We start from the raw sequence: 16,485 nt of genomic DNA, 5'->3' as shown, positions 1-16,485 counted from the left end.
CTTACTCCGTTTACATACTGACTGCACTGAATAAGCCAGGCTTTCGTACAGTTTTTTGCTTTCCAGTATTTTGAAGCTAGCATCAGAGTCTCACCATCAGATCCACTTGTTGCTTTCCATTAGAGTCTCTTCCCCAGCTCACCCAGTGAAGTCTGCTTCCCATTCGGTTGTTTTCTGCATGGCCCTGCTAGACTTCTCTGAATCGGAGGGAGCAGTGGATACTGCATGGTTGGCAGCAAGATGACACAGGGGCCTGGGGGCTCTCTGAAAGCAGGGTATCTCCATTTTGGTTTTGCTTGTGTGTTTGCCCAGGGTCTGGAGCTGTCTGTGGCAAGGACAGGCTGATTTGAAAAACCAAAGAGAACCACTGACAAGGGTAAAAGGGGTCGGGTTGCAGTGCTTTTCAATGGACATCTTCTCTCGTAAGTTTGTCTGTGTTCCTACACCAGTCCAGTCAACGTATTTCAGTAACAAAAGGCTTGCCGTCTCCCTAAGCTCCTACATGCTCCGAATTCCTTGTTTTGCTGACAGCATGAATGACGACACAGAGTCTGGAAACTACATTCCATTGGAATCCCCGAGTTTAGACCCTTTTGTTTATAGCGGTGGTGATGTCACTGTCACAAGTTTGCTGTTCCGATCCTCAAGATCGCGGTGGAGGAGGGGTGGCTTAAATCCCACTGGTAATTACGGCCCACTGGTAATTACAGCCTATTCTGGAATAGCAGTTTTTTTAAAAAGTTTTAGCAAATCATTCAGGGTGAAAACTCGCCAGGTCATCAAGTTCATCCTCATCTGGATACCCAATAGCCAAAAGGCCCAGCAGCAACACAGACTTGCACACATTTCTTATCTGTTTTATGTGGGAAGGATTTTTTCTTCCCCAGCAGACTGGGCGTTCTTTAGTGTTATTTTAAAAACGGGTATGTGAATTATTGTCTCATGTATTCTAGTTGTGTACTGTTGTGTAGAACAATTAAGAGCCACATATACAGAGCTGCTGCTCATAGCTCCATAGTTAAGAGTGTTTATGCGAAGCAGGGACTTGCTTTCTTGGGTTTATAAGAAATTCAGAGTATTTGCTCTCCAATCTCACCCCACTTACCGAAGGGGCTGAGATTGGCAAGTTTTAAGGGAATCAGATGGCAGATAAGGTGTGAAGCATGTTTGTGGTTCTGTTGTTGAGATGCTGTGCTGGGTTTGTAACACTTCTTGAGGCACTAGTTGTGTACTGACAAAGCTTAGAAGCCACAAACTTACCCTATGTGTGTGGTCAATATCCATGGCAGGGGGTCAGGAAAGGCTAGGGTAAAGAGGGAAAGACCCAGAGAGGTATAGTCTCAAAAAGAAAGTGTTTGTTAAATCATTCGTACAATCTAGAGCAGGGGTGGGCAAACTTTTTGGCCTGAGGGCTGCATCGGGTTTCTGAAATTGTATGGAGGGCCGGTTAGGGGATGCTGTGCCTCCCAAAACAGCCAGGCTTGGCCTGGCCCCCGGCCCTTATCCAACCTCCCCACTTCTCGCCCCCTGATGGCCCCCCTGGGACTCCTGCCCCATCCAACCCCCCCGTTCCCTGATGGCCCCCCGAGGACCCCTCCCCATCCACCGCCCCGCCTGCTCTCGGTCCTCTGACCACCCCCGGACCTCCCGCCCCTAACTGCCCCCCGCCGCACCCATCCAACCCCCCCCCCTTTGTAACTGCCCCCCCCGGAACCCTGCCTCATCCAACCACCCCTTCTCCCTGACTGCCCCCGGACCCCTAACTGCCCCCGATCACCCCATTCAACCCCCCCTCTTCCTGACTGGCCCCCCAAAGACCCCTGCCCCATCCACTCTCCCTGCTCCCTGTCCCCTGATCGCCCCCTGCCACCCCATCCAACCCCTCCTCGCCTTCCTGACTGCCCCCCCAGGACCCCTGCCCCCATTCAACCCCCATTCCCCACCCTCAGGCCGCCCTGACCACCCCCCAAACTCCCCTGCCCTCTATCCAATCCCCCCTTGCCCCCTTACTGCACTGCCTGGAGCACTGGTGGCTGGCAGCGCGGCTGCACCAGGACAGGCAGCTGTGCAGCACAGAGCACCAGGCCAGGCCGGGCTCTGCAGCCACGCTGTCCAGAGCATTGCGCCGTGCGGCGGCGTGGCTGCGGGGGAGCAGGGACAGCCTCCTGGGCCAGGAGCTCAAGGGCCGGGCAGGACGGTCCTGCAGGCCGGATGTGGCCCGCAGGCCGTGGTTTGCCCACCTCTGATCTAGAGTAACAGAGTGACCAGCTGCCCAAGCTGTACAGTGATCAAAGCCCCAAGAGTTTCTCAGTGTAATGACAACGGAAGCCAAAAACGCATATGCAAATAGGTAAGCACCTCCAGGCCTATGTATGCATTCACCACAGATCTCACCTCCCACAGCACTGTCAATTCAACATATCTCTCCTTTCCAACTACCTGAGACATTTTATAGGCCCTAGACTCCTTCCCTTTCCCAACATGCCTTGCCAAGAGGAGATTGACAGCCAGGCTTCCCTTTTCTCATATAGACTACCAAGGCAAGCCTGCTTGGCCCCCTGTCCTGAGTCCACCCTCGAGGATACAACTGCCTAGGGTTTGCTTCCTGTTTTTACTTCTCCCTGAATCTGACTACCCCAGATTGTTAGCCCTGGGGGAAAGGGGAGCTTTGATCCACACATCTCAGAACTCCAGCCTCAAAGTTCTGACAATCAAAGGAGTAGAACAGATCAAACCCTGGCTTGATTTATCATGCAAGGCTCTTCCTTATCCCCAGGGACCTCATGGAGGCCTCAGCCTAAAAATTAGAAATTGGATTAAGTCCTGAAGCAAGAAGCTTAATCTCTCCTCCAGAAATTTTGTTAGCAGTATCCATTAACCTTGGACATTCTTATTATCTATGTAAATGTCCCTTCCTTCTTTGACTCTTGCTAATTTCTTAGCCTCAAAGACATCCTGTGGCAGTGAGTTCCACCGTCAAATTACAGATTGGGAGGAAAGGTATTTCTTATAGGCAGTTTTGAATTTGCCACCTTTTCATTTCATTGAATGTCCCCTTGTTCTTGTCTTATGAGCCAAGTCACAATCTACCGTCTCCTATTTTATATACTGGATGCCACCACATGTGAGGTAGAGACATTGTAACAACATAGGTGCAATATGGCTCACTTAGCATCACGGGGGGACTCAGCTCTTAAATGCTCAAATCTAACACTGCATTAACAGAGCTTTTGCATTGGATTAGTTTTTTGCTTCAAAATTTCCTTGCGGATGGAAGTTCTGAGACAGTGACCTCCTCCCGTGTGGCTTGAGGAAGAAGGCAAGAGAATGGGCTGGGACTCCATTTCTCATTGTATTTCCCAGTCTGTGTGCTTATAGTGTTTCATTTCCAGCTGCTGTATTCAAACCAGCCAGGAGGACATTTTTCTTTCAGCCTTGTGCTTGAGAATTTAGATTGGCTGCTGGATGAACATGTCTGTGCGGGCATGCGGGAGAGAGTGATTGCACGTTTCTCTTGGCCTCTGTGAAGTGTCTGTCTATTTATTATATTTTTGGCAAGGCTGCCCTCTATTTAATTCGCAGCCAGAGAGGTTTCAGTCGCTCTAAGAGGCACAGGTTCACAGAGCTCGGAAATTGTGATGGGGTCACCTAAATGATATGATGAGTGAAAGCTGTTCTGTAATACAGAGCGTTTGATTTTAAAAACTCCAAGTGTTTGGAGCTCTGAAGCAAGCTTTGGACATGGCAGAGAATCAAATGGGCAGATCTGAACACACCTTTAAAGTAAACAATTAGGGTCTGGCTTGAAATGAAACAAAAGGCCAATAGTTTTGGATCAGTAATCAGTGTTCGGTCAATGCAGATCTCTCTCTCTCTCTCTCTTTGTGTTGTGCTGCAGATTAGCTGTGTGCAAACTGGCTGCGCTATGCAGCCTCTTTACAGTCCATGCTAGCTTATCGCAGGGCAAATCAAACAGCCGTTTGCTAGGGGGGCCTCGGTTTCTTGTTAAAGCACCTAAGGAGCCGAGCTCTGCTGTGACAATATTTCCTTACAGGAGAACCTCAGAGTTACGAACTGACCAGGCCACCACAGACCTCATTTGGAACCGAAGTACGTAATCAGGCAGCAGCAGAGACAAAAAAAGAATACAGTAGAGTACTGCTTTAAATGTAAACTACTAAAAAAATAAAGGGAAGTTTTAAAAAAAAGATTTGACAAGGAAAGGACACGGTTTCTGTACTTGTTTCGTTTAAATTAAGATGGTTAGAAGCAGCATTTTCTTCCACACAGTAAAGTTTCAAAGCTGTGTTATGTCAATGTTCAATTGTAAACTTTTGAAAGAACAACCATAACGTTTTGTTCAGAGTTACAAAAAACCTCCAGTCCCAAGGTGTTCATAGCTCTGGAGTTCTACTATATTTCATAGAGCCTATGCAAGTCTGATGTGCAACAGATAGAGAGCTGCACTCTGCACCCTCGCATCTCTCATACATGGGGATGCTTTTCTCTAGCGTTTGGCTAAGAGAGGAGAGAAGGAAGCTGCTCCCCCTTGAATTCACTGGTCTTTTCTCTCTCCTTCTGGAGTTGTGCATTATGCTACATGGACCCTAGAACCTTAGCTAGGGGTTGGGAACATCAGCATGTACCCTGAGTGCATGACAGCGCCACCTCTCCCCAGTCAGATGGTGATTGCTGTCCATGCTGGGGTGAATGCTGGATGGACAGGGATCCACCACCTTGCCCCATCACAATAAAATTACATGCATGCATTCTAGCTTGGGGAGTTTAGGGTCTTTGCAGATTCATCAGCTTCGGTACTCCAGGGAGGCCAGGCTCCAGCTAAGGTATTAGAGTTCTGAGTCAATTCGCGTACCAGAGGTGCCGAATCAGGGTGTGTCTATGCAGCCAGTGGCAGCGGGTCCCCGAGCCTGGGTCGACAGACTTGGGCTGCACTGCTGCCCTAACAATAGCTGTGTAGACAGCACTTTGAAGTTATGGCCTTCATGTCTAAGGCTTGATCTACACTACACCTTATGTCAGTATAACTAAGTTGCTTAGGGGAATGGAAAATCCACACCCCGAGTGATCTTACACCGTCCTAACTCCTGGTATAGGCAGAGGTAGGTCAACGGGAGGGCTTCTCCTGTCAATGGAGTTACCACCTCTTGGGGAAGTGGAGTGCCTGCACCGATGGGAGAAGCCCTCCTGTCGGCGTAGACAGCGTCTTCGCTGAAGTGCTACAGTGGCACAGCTGGCCACTGCAGCCTTATAAGTGTAGACAAGCCCGCAGATGCTGCTAAATTACACTAAGTTTTGGAACTGACAGTTCTTCACTTATGGCGCCTTGAGGCACATTCCGTACAACCAGGAGACGAGCCATCTTGGTCTGTCCCATGTGGGTCTGCTCCTTGATCCTTGGCTCAGTGCACTGTAATCACTGCTTCACTAGTTACTAGAGCTCAGGGGACCCTGCCTACCCAGTGAGACATTCTGTGAATTTCACCTCGCTGCTTGGGAGGTGATCGTGAGCAAAGGGCGAACATTTCCACGTTTATTTGCTGTTTGAAATTATTCACTCATTTCTCCAGTGAATAATTCTTGGTTCTTTGTGCATACTTGAAATTTGAAGTTCATGCTTGGGTTACATAAGAGTCAGGCATTGTTTCTGTACCTGACTGGATGAACTATGGAGCTAACCAATAAAAATTTGAACTTCAAATTGCATCTTCACATGTAAAATCCACAATTTGCAGTTTGCATTGTTGTTTGCTAGTTTGGCAATTCTCTTTCTGTGAATGTTTGAGTTTAGAATTCACATTTGGAGAGTCTTTGTGCCAGCAAAGCTTGTTTATTGGAATATTTGCAGAAAATAAAGATCAATGGGGCATGAAGCACATTAAAACAACAAATGAATACTCAGGGTGGTTTTATTCCTTCCAGTATTTATGCAGCTATAAGGATTCACACAGGAAAAATCCTTTTGATGTTTGTGTCATGTAATTTACCTGGATTAAATTAATCAATAAACAATATTGTCTTCCCCAAATGCCCTGGGTGATTCTTTGTTAGGCAGACGAGTTAGGAGAAGCCAGTTACATAATAGCTCCTTTTTTTCGGTTGACAGTATAAATATATTTCTAGCCCACACCCCCTTCTGTAAACCAACCCTCTGCTCCATGGCTCAGGCCTCGGAGCCAGCTCCCAGGGCTGAGCGAAACCAGAGTTGTTAGTGCATGTGCTGATTCAGCTGGGTTCCCAGCTCTTTATCCTGGTGAAAAGAGACGTGAAGGCAAGAACCAGGGGCAAGGGAAGGGATCTCTCCCTCTGCATGTAGATGATGCTTGTTCTTAATTGAGGGCTCAGGCAAAGGGAAGTTGTGTTCTCCTCCTTTGGGCAGGGCCCTCTGCCCAGCCTCTGCATTGGCCAGTTGCTGCTCCAGGCAGCGTGCTGCCATCTCCATGTGCCCTCCAGTGATACACGCACAGGGCACTTACCCTACATCTCACTCTGAGAATTAGCTCTGTGTGCAGAAGTTCCTTTGACAGGGTGCACGTACGGTCAGAGCGCGCCAGACACAGCTCGGCTGCTGCCTGCGGAAGGGAATGTGGAGCCAGACACTTGCGCTCTCCTGGGTGCACATAGTGTGTTAGATGATCAAAGCAGCAGTGTGGCAATTCATGCTTGGAGCATTGGGAGCCCTCACCGGTGGGATGCAAGGTTCAGATCCGTGTGCTTTGAGCCAGAACACCAAGCACCACGAGCCCCAGGGACTGGGCTTCTAATGGCACTGCCAGCAGGCTAGGACAGCCATGATGCTCGCAGGGCCAGGAGGGTGCAGGGCACTGGGCTGAACCCAGGGCAGGGGCACTAGACTGCTCCGCAGATTATTCCAGTTAGAAGCAGCTGTTAAAAGAAATGCAGAGAGCTCTTGCAACGCACCTACAGCACTTGAGGGAGGACTCGTTAATTTTGGGGTCCAGTAAGGGAACGGTGCCCCTTCAGACTGTATCTCAGGGGAAGAAGGGGGAGGTGTTGGGGATTTTTGCAAGTGCAAACCTTGCCCAAATCGTACAGGTTCATTTTCAGAGCCCATAGACTCAGATGTTTCCTGTCCTTCCCAGGGTGCAGAGCCCAGCTCTCTGGGAGGGACAGAGCCCAGGGGCCCTGTCAAGAGAACCCCCAGTATTCATGGTGACCACATTTTTCCTCTGGGGGTCTGGCAGCGCCATGGGACTGACCGGCATGTCTCTCTCTCCCCTAGGTTTGCCCATCAGCACGTACGCCAGGTTCTGTTACCGGAAGCTGCAGAAGGTGGCGGTTACTGGAGGCAAGAAGGTGAGGCACCTACTGTGCCCTGGAGGCTTTGCTCTAATGTCTTACGTTGCCTTCTCCAGCACCCCAGACACTAATGGGTTCCTTCAGGCCCTCGGCCCCCGGGGTGCTGTCCTGTGTTAGAGGTGGGAACCGGGCTGCAGGGGGTGAGGGGATTCACAGCCACACAGTGGGTGAGGCCTGACTCCCAGACTCTGTTCCCCTGATAGTACCCTGCCTGGGCAGGGAGCATGCAGGGTGCTCATGGGGCCCAGCAGGCAGGTCCTATAGGGGAATATTCCTGGCCCATGTGGCAAACACAGTGCTCAGCTTTCCCTGGAAGGAGAGGCACTGCCCATCCCAATGGGGGGGAAGGGGTAGCTCATGTGGGGCTGGCAGCTGCATTTCCCTGCAAGCAGGTGTGGGTCTCATTTTAAACATTCCTAGAAGGGGGAGGTCCAGGAACAGCCCACTTCTCCCCCTGCCCTCGTGGAGCACCATGCTTGTCATGCAGCCTCCCCTCCAGCAGCACCTGTCCCGAGGAATTGGATCCCAGAGAGGCTGGATTTTGTCACATTTCCCCGGGGGCCTCTGCGCAGTGAGGGCTCTGTGGAGAGGGAGGAGGCACTGACACATCCGTCGGGTGGTAGCAGGGGCCCAGCCCCCTGGCAGGACAGGAAATGTACCGGTACGTGTTCCGCACAGCTCCAGCCGGAGCTCTGCCCGTGGCACTCCAGGCAGTCAGAGGGAGGTTTCCTTTTACCTCTCCTCAACCTTGTTGGCAGAGCTGAGCTCTGCTGGGCTGCAGCTGTTCTGCAGACTGCATGGTGCCGCCGGTCATTTCAGCACCAGCGCAGGCTAGAGGCGGTTTGATTTTCCCCTTTGCCATGTGAAATTAATAGAAGTTGGGTCAGTACAAGATATTACCTCACCCACCTTGTCTCTCTAATGTGAAATTAAGTTAGTTTCTTCATCAACATTCTCCAGAAGCCACGGGTTTTGGGTGTCCAGCTGGAGCCTGATTTTTGGAGGTGCTCAGTGCCTCTGCAAATCAGGCTTCTACATGTCGAAAGATGGACACACAAAGATCCCCTGGAAATGGAGAGAGCCTGGAATTCGCCTCTGCATTTGGAATGTTGGCTTTCCCTTGTTCCATTGCCAAGAGGTATTTGAATGAAATAGCTGATCCAATGAATGTGTGCCCCCTGCTGGCCCTGCAGCAGCGTCTGTTCACAGCCCATCCCCAGAACCGAGCTCATCCCTGCTGCTGCCCCAACACTGTGGATCCTGGCGGGGCGCAGGAGTATTTCCCAAATGGAAAAGATCAGAACATGGAAACAGAACCAGAAAGTGATACTAGAGCCGTCCCCAAATCTCTCCGACCCACAGCCAGCAGTCTCCCCGCTCTCCTGGGGCCTAACGCGTTCGAGCTCCTGATCCTTGCACATGCCCTTTGCATAACGGGGATTCTGTTGCAGGACTTCCTGTAAGCACGTGGCCCTGCGGCCATCTGGTCATCTTCCATGTGAGCCATGGCCTCCACGCCCCAGGGCTGCTTGCTGCCTCTGCCTGCATGTGGCTGATCTCCCAGAGATACGACATTATAGCACGAGTTAACAAATACTTTCTGTGCCCTTAGGGCCTCCGTAAACCAATGATGGAGGAGATAACACACGCCAGAAATGCCATTGTGACACCATCGCTGTTTGGGAGCTCTCTGGAGGAAATCATGTTACGGCAGCGGGACATGTATCCGGGGAACAAGCTGCCTTGGGTACAGATTCAGCTGTCTCAGCAAGTCCTGGCCCTTGGGGGAGAACAGACTGAAGGAATATTCAGGTGAGCTTTAGGAATGGTGGCTATTTCACTAAGTAGAACTCTGGCTCTGTCCACATTTCAGACCAGTCAGAAGTGGGGGTACAAGCAGGAGCTGTCCCTGCTCCACCCAAAACTGCACTCACACAATCAGCAGAAAGTCACCTCTCCAGTACTACAGACCCCGGTCTAAGCCTCTGGCTGCCACACCATCATGGTTCCCTTGCCCCAGCTGTCCCAACCCAGGCTCTCTGCCTGGGGCTTCCTCCGACATCTCTTCTCTGCAGCTGGGGTAACGAGCGCCTGCACCAGTGAGTCAGCAGAACCCTGCTATTCCAGCAGAATCAGCCCCACTCACGGGGATGTGTTTCAGGCACGTGCCACCAGCAGTCCCTCAAAGGAGCATTAGTCCCTTAGTATGCGTCACAGGAGATGTTTTCTTCTGCAGGCACTCTATGAATGATTTGAGCTGCTTGGGATGGTGGGTGAATCTCAAGAGCGCCTGGCACAGTGTTGCGCTTTCAGTTGGTCAAGTGATTGTGGTTGGACAGCTCTGGGAGTGAGGCCGAGCCCTGGGATGGCCAGGCAGACATGCTGGTAAAGATCATTCTGCGCCAGCAGCGTTAGTGAGGCTTGGGGGGTGGTATCGTGCTGGCTCTGCAAGGAGTGTTCTGTCCAGCTGAGTCTAGAGATGTTGTGTGTCACTGCCCTGAGCCACACAAAATCCTGGCAGAGGGAGCGCAGTACTAACCACAAATTTCTCTGGCACAAAACTGGGGTGGAAGTTTGGCAAAACACCATAATTCTTGTGTCCCACTGGCCAGTGTAATCCACAGGAAAGGGCTCCGCAGAAAAGCCTAAATTAGCTAGATCCTGTAGTCAGACTGAAGTTGGTGCCAGCCTCACCCTATGGATGAACTTGCACATCCCTGGGAGGGAAGGGGCGGAGCTGCTGGGTGCTTGTATTCCTGTTTCCATATTACTATCTGCACGTAACAGCAGGGACCTGCAAGGAGGCCTTGCACCCTGAACCCCAGAAGGGATTTTGCTGGCCAGTCACTGGGGTAGCTGTAGCTTCCATGTTCAGCACTCTAGTATCGTTTAACTAAGCATCTGGCAGTGACCTTAGCACAGTGCCCCTAATCATCACTTCTCCCTCAGGTACGGCGGGTAAGGAACAATTTGAAAGCAATTACTGGTAATTACCAAACCATTGGATCTCCCTAAATAGCCTCTGCACAAAGGCAGATTGCAGGGCCATGTAAAATACTCCCTGTTACATGTGATTCCGAGTCACTGAACTCATGCTGACTACTTCAGCACATAGGAAGCTTCTGTCTTGATGGTGAGTAGGACTTTGCCAATTCAGCTCCCATGTGAACATGAGAGAAAGGAGAGATTTAAATGAGGTTGTAAGCTAACTTCTGTAAATGTGTGGTTAAGAACTCATGTAGAGTCCCACATGTCAATTACCCCATTAAAATACTGACCTGGCCTAAAGCAGCTTTCAGATTACTGCATCCCCCAGACCTACTCTGTACCATCAGACTGACCTACTGCTAGAAGCATGGCATCAGGAAACCAGCAGCTGCGACTGAGAGAGACTGGCAGGGGGATTTCTGAAGGGCCATTTGAAATTGGTTTGGATAAGAAACAGTACAGACTTGCTGAGTAAATGTTTCTGCAAGTGCTACTAGCCTGCAAATTCACCTCTGCAGGGCTCCTCCCAGTGACAGTCTCACACTCATGGCTGCTAGCTTCCTCCAACAAGGCGGCTTGCTCTGCAGTCCATTTGGACTCAAAGTCCGGTTGCTGTATTTCTGGGTTTGCTTTCAGAATACCTGGCGACATTGATGAAGTCAACGCATTGAAACTGCAAGTGGATCAGTGGAGGATCCCCAACAACCTCAGTGATCCCAATATACCAGGTATGAGAACTGGATAGCCATGTAGCTATGGGCTAGTCCAGAATAACATGTGCAGAGTGTGCTTCCGAGGCAGTGTGAGAACACAGGAGACATGCAGCTGGGTGGTGGGAAGAGGCAGGACCCTGCATTCAGGCACTGCAGACACAGCTGGGTGGTGGGAAGAGGCAGGACCCTGCACTCGGGCACTGCAGACACGGCTGGGTGGTGGGAAGAGGCAGGACCCTGCATTCAGGCACTGCAGACACAGCTGGGTGGTGGGAAGAGGCAGGACCCTGCACTCGGGCACTGCAGACACGGCTGGGTGGTGGGAAGAGGCAGGACCCTGCACTGCGGTACTGCAGACATGGCTGGGTGGTGGGAAGAGGCAGGATCTGGTCCTGTCAGAGAGCAGCAGCTAGGCCGGGCTGCGCCTGGCGAGTCCTTGTAACACAGGGCAGGGAGGGACTCCTGGGTCCCTGGCTCCAGTCCTGACTATCACAGGCGACCACATGATGTAATTTTGGATGAAGGATGCCAGGGAGCGTTGACGTGCTCAAGTGAGTCAGTAGGTGGCACTGTCTGCTCCGCAGAGCAACGGGGGCGGTTCTGCGGCTGGTGTCAGCTGTGTACCGAGAGGCAGGCGTTCAGAGATCAAATCAGAATTCGCTTGTGGTCAGCAATATCGTCAACCCCACAAATCGTGAGGCTGGCTTCCGTGTAAGCAGTGCAGAGCCTGGTTCTTGGCTTTCTGCTGGCTGAGCCCTTAGGCCATACTTGGGGACACGTCCGAGCTGTTCTCTGCAGCCGGGAGGCCAGGCTCATTTGAAGCGAGAGTTGCTCTGCTGCAAGTTCCTGACTCAGCAGCTGGGGCTTTAAGAAGAACATAAAATATCGCGAGAGGCCGTGAAATCCAGAGTTGGGAACACTGGGGCAGCAGAGATCCCGTGTTACTTTCCCACCGGCAGCTCTGGGCAAATTCCCACTCGAGCCATCCCATTGTGCCCGCAGCGCCCTTGCGGTCTGTCAGCGTGGCCCAGGGCGGCCGGCGTTTTGTCTGGGTGTGCTGGTGTGTCCCGTCAAACTGCGGGAGGCGACGGAGCGTAACTCATGTCCTGGCTGGGGCAGGCGCGTTGGCCTGTTTTCATGCCCCGTTCTGCCTTCCCTCCCAGCCTCCCTGCTGAAGCTGTGGTACCGGGAGCTGGAGGAGCCCGTCATCCCGCAGCAGTTCTACGGCGAGTGCATCAGCAGCTACGAGAACCCCGCCGCCGCCGTCGCAGTGGTGCAGCTTCTGCCAGAGCTCAGCAGGCTGGTCCTGTGTTACCTCATCCACTTCCTGCAGGTGGGCACCCCTCCCTGCCCCACCGCCACCCTCTCCCCCGCCGCGAGCTGGGGGCTTTGGCCCTGGGCGTCTTGCCTCTTATTCCATGAGCAGAATGTGTTAATTCCCAGCCCGGTCTGACAGGGAGCGGGGCTGGTCCCTCCCAAGGATCGCCCTGGGAAGCCTTCTGACCCCGGTGAGGCTCCCCCATCCCCCGGCCCCACATGTGTGCTGCAGGATTTTCTGGAGAAGCGTCTGCAGCCTCATGCGCCAGCTGACCCCCCGGAACGAGGCCTGGTTCCCTGGGCCTGGCTGCTTCCCCCCCCGCCAGCCCCCTTTGCCCCGTTGTTCTGGTTGAATCTCCTCCTCTCGCCTCACAGATCTTTGCTCAGCCGTCTAATGTGGGCAAGACGAAGATGGATGTGAACAACCTGGCCATGGTGATGGCCCCCAACTGCCTGCGCTGCCAGTCCGATGACCCCCGGGTCATCTTCGAGAACACCCGCAAGGAGATGTCCTTCCTGCGCATGCTCATTGTGCACTTGGACACTAGCTTCATCAGAGGGGTGGTGTGAGGGGCTGGCCCCCCATGGGGGGCTGCGGGGAGGAGAGCACAAGGGCTGGCCCCCCCAGGACTCGTCACCAGAGATAGCACGAGGGTGCAGAACGCCCGCTCCAGGCTCGGGTTCCCAGCTCTAGGATTTCTACCATCTTTCCTGTTGCGGCAGCAGCATCAGTGTAAACTGGGGGAGCGTGGGAGGGCTCAGGGCTCGCCGGCGGAGTGGCTGGCCAGCGCTAGGGAGTCTGGAGTGTGGTGCTGGCTCCATCGGGCCATGCTTAGCGCGGAGTCACCCAGTGGCTCCTATGTCATTGGGAATGGGGAAGCTGCTGCACCAGCCGCTCCAAATCAGGGGTGCAAACTGGAGCAGAGGCTTCCGCCAGGGGACTGGTTAGGAGTGTGGGTCTGACACCCTTATTGATGTGCCTTAGTGCAAAGGGTGGGTGACTGGGGCCCAGGAGACATGGTCTAGGCGGGACCCTTGTGTCCCTTCGGTTTCCTTCCAGCCCTTGCCATACGGTGGCAATGAGGGCTGTTTCCATTGCAGGAACAACCCCAGGTAACTCACGGTCTGCTTCCCATCTGCCTGGCAGTGTCTGCAGACACCTGGCCCCCTAGGGCTGTTTCGTGCTGACTTAGTCCTGCTTGAGCAGCCAGGAGAGACTCCCCAAGCATGGGGGACTCCCTGGGGTCGTAGGGCCAACCCTTCTACATCTCCTGAGGTGAGGCGAATGATGTCAGGGGTCTTCTGTGTTTGGCCAGTCCCCCCAGAATGGCCATGGAGGTCTTTGGAGCTGGTATATGATGCAGCAGCTCACTGGCCTGTGGGTCAGAGAGCTAGAAAGGTGGCGGATTTGCACCAAGCACCGCTCCTCCAGGCTGGAAGACCGATGCATTCTCTAGTGGGTGGGGAGGACACTTACTGGTAACAAGCAATCGCTAGGTTAGCGTGTGCTGTTGTGCTCGGAGGAGTGAGAGGGCTTGCTCCAGGCTTGCTACACCAAGCACTATGCTCTGTCCGCTGCGTGCCTGAGCCAGGAGTCACCCCTGCATTCTGCCCACTGCGTCCCCGTTACCACCAAGGCAGCTTGCGCCATAAGTCATCAAACCAGGAAAGCAAGCCAGAGCAGCTGGTGTGTTTCAGAGGCTGGCTGGGGTGGTCTCCGAAAGGCTGTGGCTGACCGTATTTGTAAGTGCCATAAATGCTCTGGGCTTGCTCTGGGCCAGTGAGAGTGTGGTGAGCCACAGCGAGGAGGGGGTGTCTTTCTGAGGCTGCTTAATGGGAGCATGTGGGTTTCCCCTTGGCCTCCAGCCAGTCACACATTCCTTCACAGACTGTAACTCCTAATTACGTGGTGTCCAGTGCTGAGACTGTTCTTTTTTAAGCATTTTCTCTACCAGCGGCAGGCCTGTTATGGGCCAGATCTCTGAGCCTTGTGGTTGTTTGTACAGCACTACACCCGCCAGTGGTATCCAAAGCCATATTCACGCTTGTGCCTGCAGATTCCCCTCATCCCAGTTGTGTTTCTCATGTAGGTGCCAAACACAAGCCAGCCTTCTCCTGACTGTAAACCATTTGTGAGCCAGACCTGCAGTGGGATACGTTCCAGCTGGCAGATGCATTTAAAGGCTACTCTCTGCTCATGGCTGAGCACAAGTTTCAGACAGTCAGTGTGACACGTACAGGGACCTCGGAACACTTGTAGCTTATGAAGTCGATGATTCAGGGAGCCCTGGGGTGCAAGATCTTCAGCCAGAGTTTGGCCTGTGCCCTGTAGAACCAGGGGCCAAGGTGCTCCTCCTTGTACCAGATGCGAGGTGCTGGTATACTGGGTTAGGAAGTCCCTGCTCCTCAGGTCACAACTGATCGGTCTGTCATGGGTGCCAGAAAGGGTTCAGGGAGGGGCTGCTTCCCAATCTCACCCCACTGCAGAGCTAGGAAGCAAGTCAGCTCCTCTGGCTTCCACAAGAGGGTGTTGAATTTACGCAGCTGCTTCCTTCCTGAATGGTCCCTGCTGTTCACGTACCAGCCCTGGGTCACTGGGAAATTGAAATTGTTCAACATTGCTCAGGGTGTCACATCCTCACCCCAAATCAGCTGGAATGTTTGCTCATGCCTGGCTCAGGATCCCCTTTCATTGGGTTGTAGATATGCACCTGTCCCAGGGCTTTCAACTGCAGCTAACAACATTGTGGGCAATGATTCAAATTCTTCCTTGCCCTTCAGTGTAGCAGATAGACATTTGCTGCTGTCTATATCAACCCTTTTTGCCAGGGCTGTAAAATAGGCTAAGGAATTACACTGGATATTGTTTTCTTTTTTGCCAATCAGTTTGTAAATATGAACCCAATGAAGCAGCCTCTCCTCTGTTCCAAGAGTCATTAAAAATTCAGTGGCAAACCCTCATCCCTCCTGTGCATTTTTTAAGCTTGATTCGTCCGTGTGGAGCTTCCTTTTCCAGTGGTGGATGAGCTGTGGTGTGAACATTTGCAGATGGACACAGGCTGCTGCTCAAACTCAGCCAGTTGTGTGGAAACCTCTGGATCTTTCCCCCATCCCTGTTGCAAGAAGAAAGCTGGGAACAGTCTGTATTCTGGAGCTGTTCACTCTCTGGAGTTGCCTTAAGAATGTGGTGATCCCATTTTGCTGTGCTGTTCTACATGATGAATATCAGAGCAATTCCCAGTAACAACTCTGCTACTCATCTTTCATGGCTGAAATGTCCCAGGCTTGGGCTCTGTCGTCAGTTTGTGTGTGTGAAAGTTAAATCTCTTCAGCCCTTTCAGGTATGACATCAAAGATTTACATTTTCTTCCTTGTAGTTATAGTGTTGCCCCTCTACCGGCCAGTAGAAGATTCTGGGGCCTTGCTGCTTGGGGTCCTGTTGGAGGAGAAATCAGTGATGTAGAATCTGCGAATGGGTTACGTGTAATTTTGTTTTATTTACACACACACACACACACGTCCTGGAACAGAGGATGTCAAACAGCATGCAGGGCAATCCCTTCTTCCAGGAATCTCTGCCCTACACCTGCTTCCCAGGGATTAACTCTACATCAAGAATTGACTCCAGTCAGAGATCAACACTGAGAGCAAACTCCTGTGCTCATACAGGTCCCTCTAGGTAGAACAAAGTTAGCAATACACAACACCAGTTTGTCTCGAGTAGATGCAGCTGTGTATTCCACTTAGGTGTGCGCGTACCAGCACGCCAGAGAAATTGTCTAGCAGTACCTGTAGAGGGGCTGCGCTTGCGCCCTGTGGCTGTGGCCCCTCCCCTGGCTATATGAGACAGCACCGCCCTGACCCCCCTCAGTTCCTTCTCGCCACCTGTGGCTGGAGTCAGAGCTCTGTGTGGTTGTAGCCGCATAACCTCGCAAATAGTTTAGTTTTCTAGTTGTATATGGTTTGTAGTACCCTTGGTGTTAGAGGTAGTTTGTTTCTCTGAGAGGACCACAGCAGGTTTAAACATTGTCCTTCGTGCAGAGGAGTGATTCCCACATACACAGCTTGCTCTGTCTCGGCGCGGATCGTTTACGAAAGGGTGGCTCAGGACCTTTGCCTGAAGCAGTAC

The 16,485-nt window shown here is 52.3% G+C and overlaps 1 protein-coding gene across 1 annotated transcript in view; it reads left to right on the top strand.

The window, feature by feature from the left end:
* LOC141997873 (rho GTPase-activating protein 39-like) overlaps positions 1–15,304 on the top strand; it is a 121,452-nt gene extending 106,148 nt beyond the window's left edge. Inside the window, exons 6-10 of the mRNA XM_074970390.1 lie at positions 7,262–7,335; positions 8,951–9,150; positions 10,963–11,054; positions 12,203–12,372; positions 12,732–15,304. Of these exons, the coding sequence (XP_074826491.1) occupies positions 7,262–7,335; positions 8,951–9,150; positions 10,963–11,054; positions 12,203–12,372; positions 12,732–12,926 (731 nt within the window). The 3' untranslated portion in view covers positions 12,927–15,304. The remainder of the gene's footprint in view (positions 1–7,261; positions 7,336–8,950; positions 9,151–10,962; positions 11,055–12,202; positions 12,373–12,731) is intronic.
* Positions 15,305–16,485: the final 1,181 nt, after the last annotated feature.

The sequence above is a fragment of the Natator depressus genome, chromosome 13 (assembly GCF_965152275.1).
Source record: "Natator depressus isolate rNatDep1 chromosome 13, rNatDep2.hap1, whole genome shotgun sequence".
Lineage (NCBI taxonomy): Eukaryota > Metazoa > Chordata > Testudines > Cheloniidae > Natator > Natator depressus.
The sequence above is the reverse complement of the archived record's forward strand: the minus strand, read 5'-3'. Positions and strand labels throughout refer to the sequence as shown.